This window comes from Puntigrus tetrazona, chromosome 17 (genome assembly GCF_018831695.1).
Source record: "Puntigrus tetrazona isolate hp1 chromosome 17, ASM1883169v1, whole genome shotgun sequence".
In the NCBI taxonomy this organism is placed as follows: domain Eukaryota; kingdom Metazoa; phylum Chordata; class Actinopteri; order Cypriniformes; family Cyprinidae; genus Puntigrus; species Puntigrus tetrazona.
This window is the reverse complement of record NC_056715.1, coordinates 7,625,468-7,644,577: the sequence shown is the minus strand read 5'-3', so window position 1 is coordinate 7,644,577 and position 19,110 is coordinate 7,625,468. Positions and strand designations below refer to the sequence as shown.

At 35.5% G+C, this 19,110-nt stretch overlaps 2 protein-coding genes and 1 long non-coding RNA gene across 4 annotated transcripts; 1 reads left to right on the top strand and 2 right to left on the bottom strand.

Moving 5' to 3' along the window:
* Positions 1-396: 396 nt before the first annotated feature.
* Positions 397-3,582, bottom strand: malb (mal, T cell differentiation protein b). Its single transcript, XM_043263199.1, has 4 exons — positions 3,428-3,582; positions 1,467-1,634; positions 1,098-1,235; positions 397-887 (listed from the first exon to the last, which is right to left on the bottom strand). Exons 1-4 carry the CDS (start codon positions 3,515-3,517, stop codon positions 813-815), a joined length of 471 nt encoding a protein of 156 aa, XP_043119134.1. The 5' UTR covers positions 3,518-3,582; the 3' UTR covers positions 397-812.
* A 107-nt stretch (positions 3,583-3,689) lies between these two features.
* LOC122361959 lies at positions 3,690-9,569 on the top strand. Of its 2 annotated transcripts, XR_006253051.1 has the most exons (4): positions 3,690-3,763; positions 6,710-6,770; positions 7,004-7,127; positions 9,037-9,569. It is a non-coding gene; the product is annotated as an uncharacterized LOC122361959 (long non-coding RNA). The 2 variants fall into 2 exon arrangements; XR_006253050.1 differs by having other exon boundaries at positions 6,710-7,127.
* A 2,385-nt stretch (positions 9,570-11,954) lies between these two features.
* nphp1 (nephronophthisis 1) lies at positions 11,955-18,974 on the bottom strand. Its single transcript, XM_043262312.1, has 20 exons — positions 18,763-18,974; positions 18,609-18,673; positions 18,418-18,478; positions 18,079-18,197; positions 17,690-17,930; positions 17,501-17,602; positions 17,093-17,178; positions 16,899-16,941; positions 16,711-16,795; positions 16,417-16,511; positions 15,749-15,877; positions 15,073-15,147; positions 14,714-14,824; positions 14,159-14,241; positions 13,991-14,067; positions 13,819-13,921; positions 13,172-13,284; positions 12,874-12,947; positions 12,391-12,435; positions 11,955-12,314 (listed from the first exon to the last, which is right to left on the bottom strand). Exons 1-20 carry the CDS (start codon positions 18,826-18,828, stop codon positions 12,066-12,068), a joined length of 2,022 nt encoding a protein of 673 aa, XP_043118247.1. The 5' UTR covers positions 18,829-18,974; the 3' UTR covers positions 11,955-12,065.
* Between the last annotated feature and the right edge of the window lie 136 nt (positions 18,975-19,110).

Below are 19,110 nucleotides of genomic sequence, written 5' to 3'. Positions count from 1 at the left end.
GCCTAGCAAAAGCAGAATGCAAAAAATGTGTGAACAACACTTTCTATAGTATATTACACCTTTATATTGTTTCATACAAACACATTTTTTTTATAACTGGTTTAGCTGATAAGTAAATGCAAGTAAAAAAAAAAAAAAAAAAAGGATTATAGTAGGTATGATGCATTTAAGAAGTTTTGGTTTGGCTTATTTGTTCAATTCAATGCAATATACAAGTTTGATTTTTATTTATTTATTTTTTGAGTAAACTCGAAATCAAATCATTTTAATGAGATTGGGGTGATTTTTTTTTCTTTTTATTGTTTATTTTAAATGTGTTTGTCCGTATAAAAATGTATTATTTATGCATTTTTATATAGCCAATATGTATAATTCAGGACTCTGGAATTACTTTCATCCAGTTCATATTCTTTTATTAAAATATTATGCTGTTCATTGTGTGTATTTGCTAAATATACAAAAAAATGATTTATCAGTTACAAAGGTACAAGAAAGTATACAAAACCCACATTGTTTCTTCATTCACATCTACACTTAGCGTCATTGTACTATTACAGATAGCATTTCAAAAAGTTTCCCTTCTCCCAAATATATAAGAATGCATCATCATTAAAAAACGTAATAAGGCTGAAACAATCTATTATGAAAAATATAAGTAGGTTTATTCTTGATTGCTGTGTGTTTCTGTGTAGAGAGCTCTCAGGACTGGCCCTTGACATTCAAATTTAAATATCAGCAATTTTCCAGTGTTTATTTTCAATTAATTAAAAAAATTGGTGTCAAACTGATGTCCTTTTGCTCAGATTATTTGATTAGAAGGATTTCCACCGGACGGCAGAAAGGATGCAGTGAATGAAGTAAAGCAATGTGGTAACATACGAGAACACCTGAGGGAGAGAGAGGGTAAAACTTCAGCCAAGCATTTCAACTTAAACCAGCTTCAGAAATGAAAAATGAATCAGATTTGCTAAATCTAATTTTCAAAACGTGTCTTTCAAGATTAACTTTGAAGTGAGCATTAGATGAACTAACCCACGTATGAAAATAGGGGTAATCGTTAACAACGGATACCAATAAAGTCTGCATTTTGTGCTTACCACAGCTGCAATGTCGATTTTATAGTACTTGTCAATTGGTGATGCTATACTGAATTCTTTGAGAGAGATGGTCACATAGGCCAGGCTCACAGAGGCACTCAAATAGAATATAACGGCAATCAGGTGATAAATAAAGTCCTGCACACAGAAGACATCATTAAAGCCAGTTCATTATATATGTACCCATACATACACACACACACACACACACACTGGACAACTACTACAATGGGGCTTATAATTTCACAGTTAATATATTAAGCCTATATTATATTAAAGGCATGTTATAATACATTATTTCATTTTAGTCAACTAAATAATTTTAGGGTGAAATCTGAGACACTACAGGCTAGCCTGCTCTCTGCTCACCGCTGTAGCCCAGGCACTGCTGTTTTTGTGCCCTCCGCAGGCGAAGACGATGAGCCAGATGAAGGTCATTACAAAGCAGAAGACCGAAACAAACATCACCCATCCTTGAGGGTTTGCTGGAGTCACAATTGTAGATGCCACCAGGATCCATACCAGCCCTCCAAACACCTGTAGGTCAAACAAACACACACTCGGTATAGCAATTTGTGCATATCCGTAGTGCAGCCGTCCACAACCAGACTAGAGCTTTGAATTTAGATAAATAGTAGTTTAATGCATTCTTTCTTATTAACACACCTGTTAATGATAAACTCGCTTCACATAAAGAGTCTGTAGATAGTGCAAACCTTTCACCGGACCAGCACAAATAATCACATGGGTATATACGTTTCAGGTAGCCTAATGATGCTGTTATTTATAGTTTGTTTATTATATAAGCAATAGCTCATCAACAATAAATGACGCCCATACTAATGCATTACACAGTGCTGAATACTCAATTCTGATTGGTCAGGAGCTTCATTCAGTGGATAGATATTTTTTGATAAAATATTGTAAAATTATCCATTTATGTTCATATTTACTTATACATATCTTTTTTTTAATTCTTTAAATAAAGAATGTTTAGGCATGATTATGACAGGCTAACTGTGCATTATCAAACACACACAGACACAAACCTAAACGGCATGCAATGCGGCATAACACTCCTCTTACGATAACACATTATTCATGCATTTCTCTCTCTCTCTCTCTCTCTCTCTCTCTCTCACACACACACACCTATGGCCATGGATTAATTTACTCTCACGACGAGAATCAAACATGTCATTAAAGGTCATGATATTTCAGTAGCATAAACCAGCAAAGAAAACTTTTAATAACATAAAAACATTGCTCACAATCAATAGCGTGCAGCTTCACTTACTTTTACTGACAGAGTTAGAACACCAGGTGTGTTTATAGAGGCATATTATCACACACACGTCCATCAAATATATTGTGTCTAAATGGCAAACTACAAAGACAAAGCACGCAGACTCACACGTTTCTGTTTTCTCTGTCTGTTCCACTAATCCTCCTAACACACATAGACTCATCTCGCCTTTCATTTGAATGACTGATACATGACCTGAGCTCACATTCATGCCCTTCAAAACTCCTATACTGAGCTCAGACAAGAACCAGAACCACAAAACAAGCTGCTTTTTTTTTTTTTTTTTTTAAAAAAAAAAACAGCATTATTTGATCCAGCAATACAGGTTAATTCAAGCGTATATTGTGTGGGTGAACTGTGTCCCTCATTAACCTTGGTGTCAAATGTTTGTGGAGGTGCTGAACTGAGACCTCGTCACTAGAAACCCACAGTTAGTTACATCCAAAAACAGAAAAAAATACAGGTCTATATATATATATATATATATATATATATATATATATATATATATATATATATATATATATATATATATATATATATATATATATATATATATATATAAATAATAAATACAACTAAATTGGTCGGAACCTCCAAAAGCACACACAAACACATACTGTTTTGAAAACAAAACATATAACGTATCAGATTTGTTGAACTATAAATATTTACACCAAAACTACATTTTCTAATGAAGTAGGCTAATAGTAACGTTAGCCTCGTCCGTCAAATTATATGCTAATATCCTGACTTACAGTTTAAACTTTAAGACGTAAAGGTGAAAATGTGTTTTGTTTCTGTTTTGCTTTCCTCCTATTTTCATTTTACATTTTTACTTCATATAAAAAAAAATAAAAATTCTGAAAACGGTTTTTTTAAAAATGGACGAAGCAAAGAAAAAATTCTGAAAGCGTCTCGCACTGTTTCAGACTATAATAGACTATCAGATATTTTAGAAACACCGGATAAGACCATAATAAACCTTGGCCGTTTTTGAGCATCAGATATTCCGTTCACGCACCAGCTCTGGCAGGTAGAGGATGTCCGGTACGGTGGAACAGACCCGGAGTCCGCTGGGCAGACTCGACATCTGCTGCGTGGCCGCTGCCATGGTCGCGCTCCCGCTATCCTCAAGAGGAATGAGTGGAGTAACGGAGCCACGGGCGCGTCTTTTCAATGTCCACTGCAGACCAGAAAAACCTGCTCTTCCATTACTGAACTTCCGTATGGACACACCCTCCGTGAGGAGAGCAACGGGCCGCTCCACTTTCACTGAGCGGGATGTGAGGCTGAGGACGCGGGCTTTGTTTATGTGGGTGCAGTGTGGCAACAGGACGGGCTGAGTAATATCGAACAGGTCAGTCAGCTCAGGTGTTCGCAAACACACTCCACTGACCGAGGGGAAGATGCGGCGAATAAAGTTTGGCTCAAAACATTTGGGCTGTGGTAACACTGAACGTGTAGAAACAGTCGAAAAGGAGGAGTGTCCCTCTCTTCAAGGACATAGTTTTCAACAATGTCGACATATTAGCTTTAAACAAACATGCATAAAATACGGGCGAGGATCCATAATCGTAATGTAGGAGTATGATTCTTGTGAAATATTGCCTAGTCTTTTGACTGTCTCACTTTCTGGCATAGCCTGCATGTTGATGCAATCAAATAACGGACAGAGATTATAAGTAATGCATATTAAACATATTTATTTTTAAAAGCTACTTTCAGATTAGATTTCAGTACAATATTTATGTTTGCTTTTACGGCTCAACCTAAGCTAACATTCATAGTCATCAGATCAGATCATAACTTCAAATTCTTCATATAAAAACTTGTTTTCCCATTTTCAGTAGCTTAATCTATAGCATACATAAGCAAACATATCTCCTCCTAGTTTCATACTGAGCACCTCCTCAAAAATCCCATTGTTGGTTGTTTAAAATAATTGTTAAAATAGGAGGCGTGTTCCTGGCGTTCTGCTGGTTAGTTGGCTAGGTAGGGATCTGTTTCAGATGTTCTCTTCATTGGTTTGAGGATGGTGTGTTTGTTGGGATAATCAGTTTGACTGATGTCTTTTATTACGGGTTTTTAAAAACCGCATCCAACAATGACATTACACCACTCAACAAGAAACAAGTGATTTAATATTTAATGTGCTGCTTGCATAAATGATTTGTATTTTAAAGCATAAAATATTATGGTCACTTATGTCATTTATGTTATGTCAAACAGTAGAAATAGAACAATAAAAAAGATCTGTTCTGCGCATAGCTTTCTTAAAACTCTTAGTCTGATCAAGCCTTATGCTTTGCTAAAGTTAAATCACATCCATCGTTATCATTACATTTAGGACTAGAATAATGGCTTATATGTTTGATCCAAACCCAGTGTGTTTTACAATATGCAATATTGTTTTACAAAAGCTGCAACATGCCTGAAATCCTACAATTTCCTAAATGTCAAGGTCACTGCTTAGTCTTATTTTAACTTATCCTAACAGGAGTAGGACACATAAATATTTATATTCTAAAGCAAAAAAAATATATATATATAATTAGTTATTTGAAAAAAAGAACTCAAAATTAGACAACACTTATAGATATTAGTTATAGTTATTAGTATAGATAAAGTTATTGGTGTTAATCTAGTACCTTATTTGGTTGAGATACAACTATTTGAAAATCTGGAAAGAGCAAATAAATTGAAATATTGGTAAAATCACCTTTAAACATGTCCAAGTCAAGTTCTTAGCTAATGCATATGGCTATTGGCTATTGCTGCAAATATACTCATGCTACCTATGTTTTGTGGTCCACGGTCACAAATATGTTAATCTTAATAAAATCTTAATATTGTGAAGTATTGTGAAGTTTTTATCAGCTGTTTGGATTGCAGAAGATCCATTGGTGTATGGCCTGAGTTTGAGTATATAATAAAAAAAGCTACCAAATCAGCATCAGGAGAGCAACAGACAGCCCGACTGCTAAAAGGATTATTAATGCTCCTGTACATCATTTTTTAGATATGTTCTGACTTAACCATCTTTGTTCTTTTATTTTTTTGGTGTCTTACTTGATACGCTTGACAAAAAAAAAAAGTAAATTTCCAACATTTTTTTGTGTAAACTATTCCTTTGACAGTACTTAGATTTTTTTCTGAACAGGACAATCGGTGTACGTTGTTCTTAAGAAGTATTTCGAGAAACATATCTATATCTATGGTAAACAAGTCTAACCACAGCAGCAATATCTAGCTGATACACTTGGCTGGTAGATATTTCTTGTTTTTCGATAGTGACATTTGCCAAAAGCACTGCAGCACATAAAAGAATGCACTGATAGCGTGATATCTATATCTTAAACACATAGCAGAAGTGAAAGTGTATGTCATGTATGGCTTTTAATGTCACATGTGGATTAATGTTGGTCTGAGAAACTTTAAACATTGGAGCCCATGCAAAAAAAAAGTATGCTGCAGTAGTACTAGGTAGTAATATCCAAAAAAATTGTTTCAAAAGGAAATATAAGTTTGTCATAGGATTTAGAGACTATCTTGGTAATAACATTATTTATTGAAAACTGGGTATTGGGTCTTTTTTTGTTGTTGTTGCTAGCGTTAATGTGATCTGAATAAAATAAATAATACAATATTAAATAAACCATTATTTTTACAAGGATTATTATTTAGTAAAATCTGCAACAAAAACGTGTTCATTAGAGCATCTAAGTCATTGTCAGTGTGAATTTCATATTTATGCATTTGTTAATGAACTGTTAAAAAACTGATCTACATATGGTTGTAAAAGCAGAACATTTCCTCCAGTGAAAAGCTCCTGTTGCCAGATCAGGTGGCACTATTTCTTAAGAAATTCCTGCCACACCCATTGAATTAGATAAACAGCAGCAGGGCTCACAGAAATATCCTGCCTGAGCCGGATGATGAGGGCAGACGCACTAGAATTTACATTTAATCAACTTAAATACAGTATGCAAGCTGCTGTGGGAATGGGATGGATTGAGATTCACTTTATATATATATATATATAAAATAATGTGAAGGCTCAGAAACAAAGGTACAAAAACTGTCACTGGGACGGTACCTTTTCAAAAGGTACATGTTTGTACCTAAAGAGTCCATTTTGGTACCAAAAGGTACGTATTAGTACTTAAAATGTACAAAAGGTGTACTTTTTAAAAAAAGGTATTGTCCAGTGACCGCTTTTGTACCTTATTTCTGAAAGTGTAGTTTGCAGGTCTATGAGGAATATGAAGTAAGTTCGTTTTTGCTGTGTGTTTGTTTGTTCCAGGTGTTTGATGGATTGATGTGGACACTAGTGGCCTCCACCGAAATCTTTAGAGCTGGGTCATGTTTGTGTCCTTTTTCTGCTTCCTTATCACCGTTCTCTGGTTCTTCATATTTATTTCTTCCATAAATACCACAGAATAGGGTAGAGTCTTATTGGGCACATGCTTTGTGATGACAAAGATATGAGAAGGGTTTTGTCTTCCCTTTTTGCTATCGTATCTATGCTCGCTTGTAAGGTTAGCTGCAGTCTATTATTTGTTATTTAACATTTTTGTTCACTGCTGTTCGCCAACAGACAAACTTGAGAAGCCCTGTAATGAAGCAAGAAGGCTCCATAAACAGAGTGCAAACTGAATTTAGTGCTCTTTGTGCACACAAATCTAAAGCAACTGTCAAAAACACAGTACATGGCATTTCTCGTAAGTATTAATTGAAATACATTTACAAGAAAAAAACATAATTGTTGCAAGGTGTGCCACAGAAAGTTTGATTATAGCGAAGATAATCCGAAACAAGTGCCTTGACTCATTTGACTGACATTAAATGAAGTGGAAACAGGTTCACCATACACCATTTAATCCGATTGTTAAATCTCCATCACCTCCAATGATCTAGACCCTGAGCTTTATTCTGTCTGTCATCCAAACATTGAGACTTTCAGGATCAATTAAATTAGGTGGTTATTAAAATAGTAATGGAATGTATGATTTGCTGATTGCATACTTATGAACTCTGGAATGAAGAGAAGATCGGGCATGGTGGTAAAAAATCTTACTCCCACTGGGCATCATGATCACTGAAGAAGCCATTGTGTCTGTGGCACTAATGTCAAAAACATTAGATGATAGATGAACTAAGACTTTTAAAATTCTCCCTTATCTATAACATCCCTCTCTATTCTGTTTTCTGCATCATGTGCACTTCTAACTGAAGTATATGAACTGAATATAGACAACATTACACTTAGGAAATGGATGCTTGGTTGGCTTCTGTTGTATTTATACATCCACAGATTTGTATTTCATTATTTATTTATTTTGAAACTGGGTTAGACTATACTATAAGTGGCCTTTGCTTAACTAGTTCAAAACAAATCAGATCTGTACATTTTTAGAAACTGAAAGCATAGTGGAAGTCTCTAAACATGTAAGCGTGAGAGCTGTCCAGCTGCTGCAGGACGTAATGCAAAGCCAGGCTGATAACATCATTAACTGCAGGAAGTGAGAGGTGTTTGACTCGATGCAGGAGAATGTTAAGAGCCATATTAGAAAAAAAAACCTTCCGTGATTTGTGTCAGTACAGCTCTTGTGTTGCTATTTTCTTCATGAAGTCAGAATCATTTATTCCTGCAATGTAAGTGCCTGCGGTAAATGTTTGTATGAAGACGTTTGCAGATTTGCATATCTTTGTGTATTTGTAATCCATGTATCCATATGTCGCCAAGTTCATATTGAGATGCTGTACAAAATATATGAGCGTACTAACTCTGTTTGAATTTTAAACACCTTCTGTCCTTAATTTTAAACATAGATTTCTTATTTACTTACATAATGGCTTAGTGTTTGACATTCATTTTTGTTTCTGCAGCCAGAACACCACGAATGTCTTTATCACAACAAAATCTCTTTTAAATGTCAAGCATAGCTGAATATTAAACATTAACTGGCCTTTCCCTTCACTTAACCATAAAACAACGCTTCACTTCAGCATTTACTCTCCTAAAGCAAGCCCTGTGCTAAGCACGCTGGAAACTAAAATGCTTAAAGTAAACTTTTAATCCATTTGAATGGATTAAATAGAATGAAATTCAGCAATCAAATTAAACAAGCAGCTAACATCTTAAATCTGATTGGTAAACTACACAACTATAAAGGATATTCAAAAGAATGTGTTAAATGCACATTAAGTTGAAAGGTAACTTAAAACGCATGAGCAGAATTTTATGGCACTGTCCTGTTGCTCAGAGGTAAAACACATTAGAAGCAGTGCATTTGAGTGAGCCCATGAGTGAGTTGAACAAATAAAATTCCTTTCAAGTGATTGTGTTCCAGGTAGAAATATTTACTATGTGGAAACAATTCATGTGAATGTTTAAGCATCAGATCCAGGGAGCTCGGTTGACACCAAAACCTGTTAAACATCCAGCAGCAGCAGGTGTGTGTGTGTGTGTGTGCATGGTAAATATAATGTGTAAAAACTGATCAAATGTAAGGTTTCACTGACTTTTGCAATGCACATCAGCAAACTAGATAGAGAGATGTCTGCAAACACACACACACACACACACACACACACACACACTGACAAACACTCTCTCTCTTTCCCCAGGGTGAGAGGCTGTGTGTCGGACAGATCGACTCTTACAGAAACTTACCTTTGTCTGAGTGGCTGGTGGATCTGGTGTCTGATGAAGACACACATACACACACCTGGTTGCTCATGGGAACACTCGTAGTGTTGCACAGCTCCAAACAATGCCTGTTTGTTTCTCTTCTGATCTGGTTACCTACGGTAACAATTACATGAAATTTTTATAAACGATATGTTTTTCTTTTGCTTCCACTGGTAGCCACGGTTCACCATCACTGCTATGTAAACAATAGGACAGTCAATCGATTAAAACACTGAATCGAATTAATTACAATATGCTGTGCAAGGTATTTAAGATATCTCTTATACATTACTTCTGCAGACGTAGTATATATAAAATAACATTTTAAATAAGATCTCATCGTGAGCAGTAAGGTCATAATTGCACGGTAAGAACTAGTACCTCTTCTGTAAAGTTGCATTAAGAGATTTCCTTCACGCCTAAAATAAAACAAAGCAATGCACAAATAAAAATGTGGGTGCAACATCAACGCGGAAAATGTCTTTTAATGTCTTTTTTAAGCGTCTTTTGTGGAGTCCTGTTTTGAAATATATCATCAAATTTTGTTACATGAAGTCACTATCACAAGAAATTATGTTACAATTATGAAAGAAACGCCTATAACTACTACAATTACTATTTTCTCTGGTGCAGACATTGGCTCCCATTTTAAAAAGAAAAAAATATATTTTTAATTAAATGAAAATGAGCAGCCATAGAAAACTGTACAGATGTCTCATGTTTAAATGAAAAAAAAAAAGACATTAAAGCTAAAAGCAAAAAGGTTAATAATTCAGTCACAAGGTGGGATGACCTATTAACTCAGTGACCTTGAGCAAATTCGACTGCTTCAAGAAGATTGAACGCTAAGGGCAGAGGAATTAAACTCGTTTCATATACAAAGTTTCAGGGATTTTAGGTATAATAGATTTGCTTTGAATTTGTTTTCTGCTTAATTCAAAGCAAATTTGATTTTAGTGACTATCAACATATAGGAACACACTTACACGGACAGACTTTATTACACTTGAGGTGGGACTTTACAGTTTCTAAATTCATCTGGAATCGTTTTTTTAAAAAGTGTTAACTCGTATAATCATCTCAAACATCTATATTCTCTGTCCAGACAGTGTGTGTGTGTGTGTGTGTGTGTGTTGACTTTGGGCTCCAATGCTTTTCTGTCACCACAGCAGCAGGTCACCCAGGCGTGTCATCTTACTAACTCGGGTTTCCTGTGTGGTGGTGAAATATGAACGGTCTGGAATCCCACCCCTTCAGGCAGGCTCGAGACACACGTAAATACTCACATTTCCAAAAAAAAAAAAAAAATGTATTTAACAAGTTTACTCATCATATGACAACTCATGTTTATGCTGTCTTAAAGAATAGAAGACTAAATGATTTTACAGGTAACTGTCAATTACGACTGGATGAGCATTGAGCTGCCAGGGAAGAAACTCTATGCTTACGGAGAGGGTGGAATTCTAACAGGTTAATATTAAGAGATGGAATGTTGTCAGACCGGTTCTCTATTATTTCTCTGTAAACACTGGGAGTGTGGAGACAGAAACCAGCAGGGAAAAACATTCCTTTAAAAATACACAAACCTTTATTCAGCACACACAGAAAGGCGCTTTTTGCAATGTAAATTAATACAATATTACATATTTTTTATTCACGACTTTTCAATTAAAGATTGTGCGCATGGAATGTAACAAAAAAAATATAACAGATAAACGTTGTTTTATCCCGGTATATAATGTCAGAAGCTAAATCATAATTTATTCACAAACAATATATTTTGAAGAATGTTACAACTATTTTTGCTAAAACAAAAATAGTTGTAACATTCTTCAAAATATATCCGTTCCATAGAAAAAAAGAAAATGATGCTATAATGACATGAGGGTGAGTATATGATGACAGCTCTTTCTTTTTGGGGTGAACTGTTCCTTTAAGGCGCAAATATAGCGGCATAAAAATTAACGCGTCTATACTCATATACTCACTAACTATACTTAGTTAAACAATTTTTATAAATACTTGGAAGTACTGAATCTGCCATCCTGAATGATTTTTGCTTTGAATGATGAGTGTGTAGCTTTTGATGAGATTGCTTTCTTCACAATGCAACATGATGAGGCCTGGTGTATAAAAATATCTTAAATATTTTTTTAAGAAGATTATGCTGACTTTTAAGGCATCTTGAAGAGCTTCAGTGTAGTTAGCTACTTGTGTTAGTGGCTTGACTTTAGTTTAGCAACTGATTGTGACCTATTGATTAACAACTATTTGGATACTGAGGAACATTTCCATTCAGTGTCTACTGTATTGTGGTTACGGCACTACTTGTGATTCACAATACAGTGATTGCCGCACAGAAACGTGTTATGGGTGAGCAGCTAACTTATATAATACAATATAAGAGGCCATTCAGCATGTTATCACACATTCTTACATCAGCGGTACTACGGTAGACTTCAGAGTAATTAATGGTGATTCATGTCTGCATCTTTATAAGCATCTGATACCACACCTCGGGATGGTTGGGTGAGGCGGTGTGTCAGACACGGAAAGAATGGGAACAGGTTTCTAAGTGCACAGCTTACTTTAAAAGGAGTGGAATATGTTTAAATAGGAGTCCTGTGTTAAAGACAGAGAGGTGTGTACTTAAACCTTGTAGTTATGATTTTGTGTGAGAAAATAAACGAGAGAAAGAAAGAGGGAGGAGTTGTATTTAGGAGGTGTGGTACTTAAAAATAGACCATTATTTAAGGTACGGGCGAGCATGGGATGCTTTACAAACACACGGATAAAGAAAACAAACGCTGTATGCACAGTATGGCGTAATTGTGAATAAGCTTTCTGGGCAGGGTATGAGAGATTCAATAGTTTTATTCATATGTGTAATATATAAATATACGTTTTAAAAAGACTGAAAAAATACAACAGGACACTTTTGGAGGTCCATGCGATACGTCAGTGATCAATGCTGGGCACTGCTGATGAGGTCATAGGTGACCTGTGTGATGTCAAAGGCTTGATGTGAACATTGAGAGGACAGCAGAGTTTCTACTGAGGTTTTTTGGGAAGGGTTGTAGATAATACGAGCACGTTGAGATTCCACTTCTTCATCCGCCCACCAGGGAGCAGGCATCTCCGCAGAGTACAACAATGGAAACACGCTGCCCATATAGACGCTCACAAACATCCGCTTTAACACGTTAACATCCCTCTGAAATACACAGAAACAGCATGAATGTATAGATTAAAGGAATGCTGTTTCAGTCGTATAACGACACAATGTATACCTTATCAGATCTTCTCAGGTTGCTCTCTGATTCGGTCCATGATTTCTTTGAAAACAGAAAAAAGAGATTTAGTACTTTTGATAACATCTACCCCATTTATAACATTATACACCCATGCATATGATGATATATTTTTGTCTCAAGAAGTTAATTTAAATAAAAATTTAAATCCCCTGTGGCCATGTTCTCAACTGGTAAATCAATTAAAATATTTTAAAAGTAAATTTAAGAATAAATGTAAATGGGAATTATAAACAAATATATTACATTTAATAATAATAATAATAATAATAATAATAATAATAATAATAATTGAATAATATTATGGCCTTTAATAAAAAAATTTAATGCAAAAACATTTATTTTAAATGTAGGGTTCAGGTACAGGGTAGTAACTATGCTTATTTATATATATACAAAAAATAGTATTTACTAAATGAGAACACAGCAAGTAAAACTGTGTGTTTGTTTGACCAGTCTCACCCTAAATGCATCCATCAGGTCTGGCTGATCTAGAACATCAGGAAAGGATGCTAGAACCGAGCTACAGATCAGATCTAGGTAGAAGACAGATCCCAAGCTATTTACAATCACTTTTACATTTGTTACATATTTACATTACATCTATATATATATATATATATATATATATATATATATATATATATATATATATATATATATATATATAAAAATTCTAGTGTTGTGGCTTTCTGTCACATTGAGCACCAAGACAAAACTAATAAGGAGATTTAAAAAAGTGTGTGTGTGTGTGTGTTACCTGCATTGTTCATGGTGACTCGGTCCAATAAAAGAGCATCAGTGAGTATTTGCCTGTATGTTGCCAGGAGATGTAATGTAGACAGACTTCCTACTATAGTGTCTGGCAGAAGACTTAAACATTTAAGGGAAAAAATATATGAATATTTCATTTTTCATAAATACTCATTTAAAAAAAAAAACACTGTGGAACTAAGTTGATGACAAAAATCTAAGCTACCGTTAACTTTTTGAAACTTTTTTTTCGTTCAGCAAGGAAGCATTCAGTTGATCAAAAAAAATGCTCTTTCCTCGAATCCTTTGAAAATGTATCATAAAAAATTCAGCAGTATAACTGTTTCAGAATAACACAGAGGATGATACAAAATATTTTTGTGCAGCGTATCAGCAAATTAGAATGTTTTCCTAAAGATCATAAGGCACTAAAGACCGGTGTAATGTCTGCCAAAAATTCAGCTTTCACGTCACAGGAATAAATTACATTTTAAAAATGTAACAACTTTATTTTTATATTTTTTATTTTGGTCAAATAAAGAGCATCCATGACCGTAAAAAAAAGTTATCTAAAAACAAAAAACAAAAGAATCATACTAACCCACATTTTTAAATATTAATATACTGTATACTCTAGTGTGTAGACAGTCTTACTTGAGAAGCTCTCGTCTGCGTGTGTTTACTGATTTGAGCTTAACAACAAGTTTAGGGATCTTTCTGGACAGCAACATCTGCTGAAACACACCGGTAGGATAACCTGACGACAGAACAGTAGAGATCAGTTTGTATATAATTTTGTTCGTGTGACTTTGTAAGAGAACGTTACCTCTTTTGGTAGATGTGGTATCCGAATCAGTGTCTTTCTCAAATGGTGTTCCACCATGGATAGTGAGCTCTTGTGTCCTGCACACACATGCAAATAGTTTGTATGTAAGGGGAAAAAAACGTAACTGCTATGCATTTGTCACATTCTAATAAGTGAAACAGTGTTTACCGTAGAGCAATGAGGGCTCCACTTTCATCAAACAGTTTAAGGAACGCCCAGCCACAGCTGAGGTCTCCTCTCTCTCCTGTGGACTGAAAGACAGCACCGAAATTCTTACCAAAGAACCCTGTTACTCTTGTGCAAGTTGGCTTATGCTGGATACTGAGATCGTTAGCAAATAGCAAATTCAAAATATGGAAGACAGCTTTGTAGATAGTCACACCACTTCGGTCCATTAGTAAAGGCATTAAAGGTTTGTCATTTACCGTTGTTCCAAAACTACTTCTGTGGAACATGAAAGGTGATGTTTAGAAAAATACAACGGATGTCAATGAACTCTGATGTTGTTCAAAATACCCACAGAAGAATATTATCTTTACAGATGAGTAAATGACAGAATTTTCTCTAATAATTTCTTTCATAGAGATGGCTGTGTGTGTGTTTAAGGAAATATTCGAGAGGGTAATAGATGAGCGATCTTTTATCTTTCAGAGGTTAGACGGGGAAAACCGTCATATGATTGTCTAAACGACAGAATTTTTATTGCAAGAAATAGTTGCTCACATTTCTTATGTAGGTTACACCCAATTCAAACAGAATACCAAGATCAGGAGATTCAGAGTCACAACGCAGGAAACAGTCTCCATCCAGAAGACAGGGCAGCATCCCAGTCATCTCAAATACACACACAGAAAAAAATGCGGATTACAAGGATAAGATTACACAAATGTATATAAAGTGAGGTGAAAAACTGGTAAAAATTCGGTATGTTTAATTTAATATTTTATTACAAATTACAATTTGTGATATGTCTACAGTGCAGTATTTTTATTTACATTGTAAATGACAAAATCAAAATCTTTAAATTTTCTTTATTCCCATGATTAAATCCTACGTTGTGTTTTAGTGTAGCTTAGTCTTACCCGTGGAGAAAAACTCCAGGTTTTTGGGCTCTTGGAGTTGTAAGTGGCTCTGACTGTGTGAATGTTACTCAAAACCTGACAAAGAAAAAGTAAACTTAACAATGGAACAATGAGTGAGAGAAAACAGTGCCACAATGTACACTGCATTTGTGTCACACAACACCTGTTTGCTGGAATTGTTGGGAAGACAAATGGGTTTTGAATGTGCATTAGAATTATTCTGCCGTTTGCAATGACTTAAGTGACCAATTCGGAAACATCAAAGAACAGGTGAACTCTACACAATGAACGCTGGACATTACACCATAATATTGTTATGAGTTGTGAAAGACATATTATACAGATACTAAGCAATGATTAAACTGTTAACACTCAAGACTCAAATATGCTGTAGTATATTACACTCATGCTTTAGGATTGCAACTGTATTGATTTAAGCGTTTTAGCTGCTAATCCCATGATGCTTCATTATTTGTTTTAGATTACAAATGGTTCCACCCTGATTACGCTTCCACACGAGCCACACTTAATTTCAGAATCAAACCATAAATCATTACTCAATCTTTTCAAAAAGCATTTGTATGCAAATCGGTCTTTCTCAAGCTCATAAAGGGGCAATCATTCTGGTTGTAGGTGCAGCAGTATGTGTGTGTGTGTGTGTGTGTGTGTGTGTTACCTGAGTTCCATTAAATGCACAGAGCCGAACGTGCCTGCTGAGCACCTGTAACCCAACCCCGGGGGGTGGGATCATTCGACAGCTCCACAGGGTCAGGGTTAAACTCACTCTAGATGGCCGGCCGTGAACCTGGGCAAATACACACCTACAACTTTATTTCTTTCTCTATATACTACTGGTCAAATGCTTCACGTAATTATGTTAATTTTTTTAAGAAGCTTACTCTCACCGATGCTGTACATATTTGAAATATTATTGCAATTTAAAATAAAATAAATTCTATTTCAATAACTTTTAAAGTTTTTAGCAGCTATTACAGTAGACTTCAGAAATCATTATAATATACTAAATTGTTGCTCTGTTACTTTTGGTGCTCATGTATTAATTATGGTTCTTATTATAATAAATGTTAAAAACATTTTTTATTTAACATACACCTTTACTGTTCCTATTTTACTTCCTGAATAAAAGGATTACAGTTTCTGTGTAAGAATGATTTTTGAAAAATCATGTGACACTGAAGACTGGAATAATGACTGCTAAAAAAAAGTTTTAAATTGTGATTACTAACTGTAATACTTTGTATTTATCAAACAAATGCAGCATTTATTTATTAAAAAAAAAAAATCTTAGTAAATGTAACTAGCATGTGCGTTGCCGCTAGGTACCTTGCCTGTGTCTGGGTCCATATGGAGATCTTTAAAGGAGAGTTGTGACTGGCTAAGCTTGGGCTGAATAAAGTGACTTGCTCTATAGGATCTCCCTGCTTGGCACAAACACACACACACACACACACAAAAGATATACACATGATACAACTGTAATATATGGTTATAAAATCTGAATTCAGATGTTCAATGTAAAACAAACCAAATAAACTGCATTTAGGTAACTAGGCACTTTAAAGACTGAAAATGGCGTTTCATCTATAGTTTTTGAAAAAGAAAGAGACAGGAAGGGACCTTCTTCTTGGAGTCTGGAGAGGGTTGAGGGTCTGAAACCTGGTGGGATGGCACCCATTGCTGAAAGCACATCGGTAGCATCTATCTGCAGAAACAACACACAAGCACATGAGGGTAAGTACATGAGCAAAATTTTCATTTTTGAGTGAAGTATTATTTAAGGGTGTAATTATGGAAATAGAATTTACCTCAGTAACAGCCTTACGTACTGTGTTCCAATTGGATGTTTTGCTAGTTAGACAAGAAACAGTATTTAAACGTTTTAGTAAAGGCTACATATTAACTTAATCTTCTGTTTAATTCCTGTCAACTTCAGAAATTTGTGTTAAGAACAAAATATGAAAACAATGCTGCTCTCTAGAGGAGAGAGAGGAAATATCACCTGGACTTCATGTCAGAATCCTCTTCTTCCTCTTCACTCTCCCCCTCATCCTCATTTTCTCTCTCAATATCCTGCGGAGAAGACATCTGAAAATGCACGGTTAAGACGCATTTACAGATGCGATTCTTCGGGTTAATTTATTCAATTGACATAAAGATGCAAAAGCAAAATGTGAAAATGTCGATAAAAACAATAGCACTGTAAAACAATATTAAAGCAGTAAAATGTTTTTTTCTTCCAATCTTCAAGTCAAAATTGACTCTTTACTAAGAACTAAGCAGCTTGCTCATTTAAAAAGCAAAACTGAATTAAAAGACAAAAAAATGTAGTCATTTGAAATACAAGTTACTTAAAGTTTAGATTGTGCATGTAAATGCATTCACTGAGTGCCTGTGTTATTATATGCACCTTCAGGAAGGTTTTGGGAACCAGGCCCTTCTGGCCTTTTGAGTTTTGAGCCAGCCACCATCCATCCTTATTCTTAGAGAGAACTCTCAAAACCTCTCCTTTCTGAAACAAAAAAGACAAAATGCTCAGTTGAGGAAAATAACCTGGATTAAAGTATTCAGCACCTAATATAAAATGTTAGACAGTTACCTGGATGCTGAGGTCCCCTTCTTCCTCACCCGTAAACACACTGAGAGCAATGTAGGAGATAGGTTCCTGCCCTGAGGCAGCTGGACCAATATCCTCATCACCACTGTCAGCATCATCATCATCCTCATTATCGTCCTGTACTTCTTCTTCAGCATCTTCATCCTCAGTGCTCTCATCTTCTTCATCACTATTTTCCTCGTCGCTCTCCTGATCGGTCTGGGACGAACTAGGTCCAGCTGTCCTACACAGCCAAGAAAAAAAACAATGGCATTAAATATTTACATTTTAAAAGTTTCATATGGATCTAAGATGGTTTAGTGGTTTGTTTGAATGCGTGATCTGTGCTGGACAGGCGAGTAAGACTTGTTCGAGTGGATGAGGATACGTACTCATCGTGTGGCTGCAGCTGAAGAGCAAGAGACTGTAGACGCTCATGTAAAGTCAGCATACGCTTCTCTTCTTCCCTCTTAGTCTGGTCATAATTCCCCACTGGAGCAGGCTCATCTGCCTGCACACATTAGAGTTCAGCATAATAGCAGGATCTAACACGATACATTGTATAGGGTTCAGTAAACATTCATAAGAAAGAAAGAAAGAGAGAGAGAGAGTATGTACTTTTAGAAATATATATATATATATATATATATATATATATATATATATATATATATATATATATATATATATAACGTAACGTGACAATACCAATACACAGACATGAACATTACTTTGGATAATTTCTTCAGAGTCTTCATAATTTCCTCCAAAGCGCGCTGTAACTCTTTGCACCTGAAATGCAACGCCATCACATACCATAATTTAAAAAACACCTAACAACTGTAAAACACATAAACTATGCGCTATTTGAACTGTTGATGTAGAGACGTTCAAAAACAAAACAGAGAAGAGACTTCATTACCTCTCCAGGGTCTCAGTCCTGTCTGACGCATCTGGTTTAGCAGCATGCTGCACCAAAGCGTCCACCTTCCGGACAGATAAGAGTAAGCTGAGGTTTAATACAAAATCAAGTACGTATCAGCAAAAGAACAGAACATACAGTTTATTTAATCAACCTTTCTCTTGATGTCATCCGTTTCTCTTTGGACCGTCTGAAGAGGTCCTCTCCTTTTCGGAGGCATTGCTTATTCGTTGTCTAATTCGATCATGCAAGGTATTTTTAAATGTGCGATTTGAAACCTCCCAATCGCGCTCAGGTTCAATACAATAGAAGGCGTCAGAGGCGCCATGACAGAAGCTCCGAGTAGCGTTGCTAAGATACTTTTACGCGACGCTGTTATTACGTCATCACTGCGCGCGAGAGCCGTTAGAGAGCGCATAGAAGTGCAGTCAAACCCTGTGCCCCAGTGCGCATACTATCCACCCCATCTGCTCTAAATAGTATTGAAAATTACTAATATCAC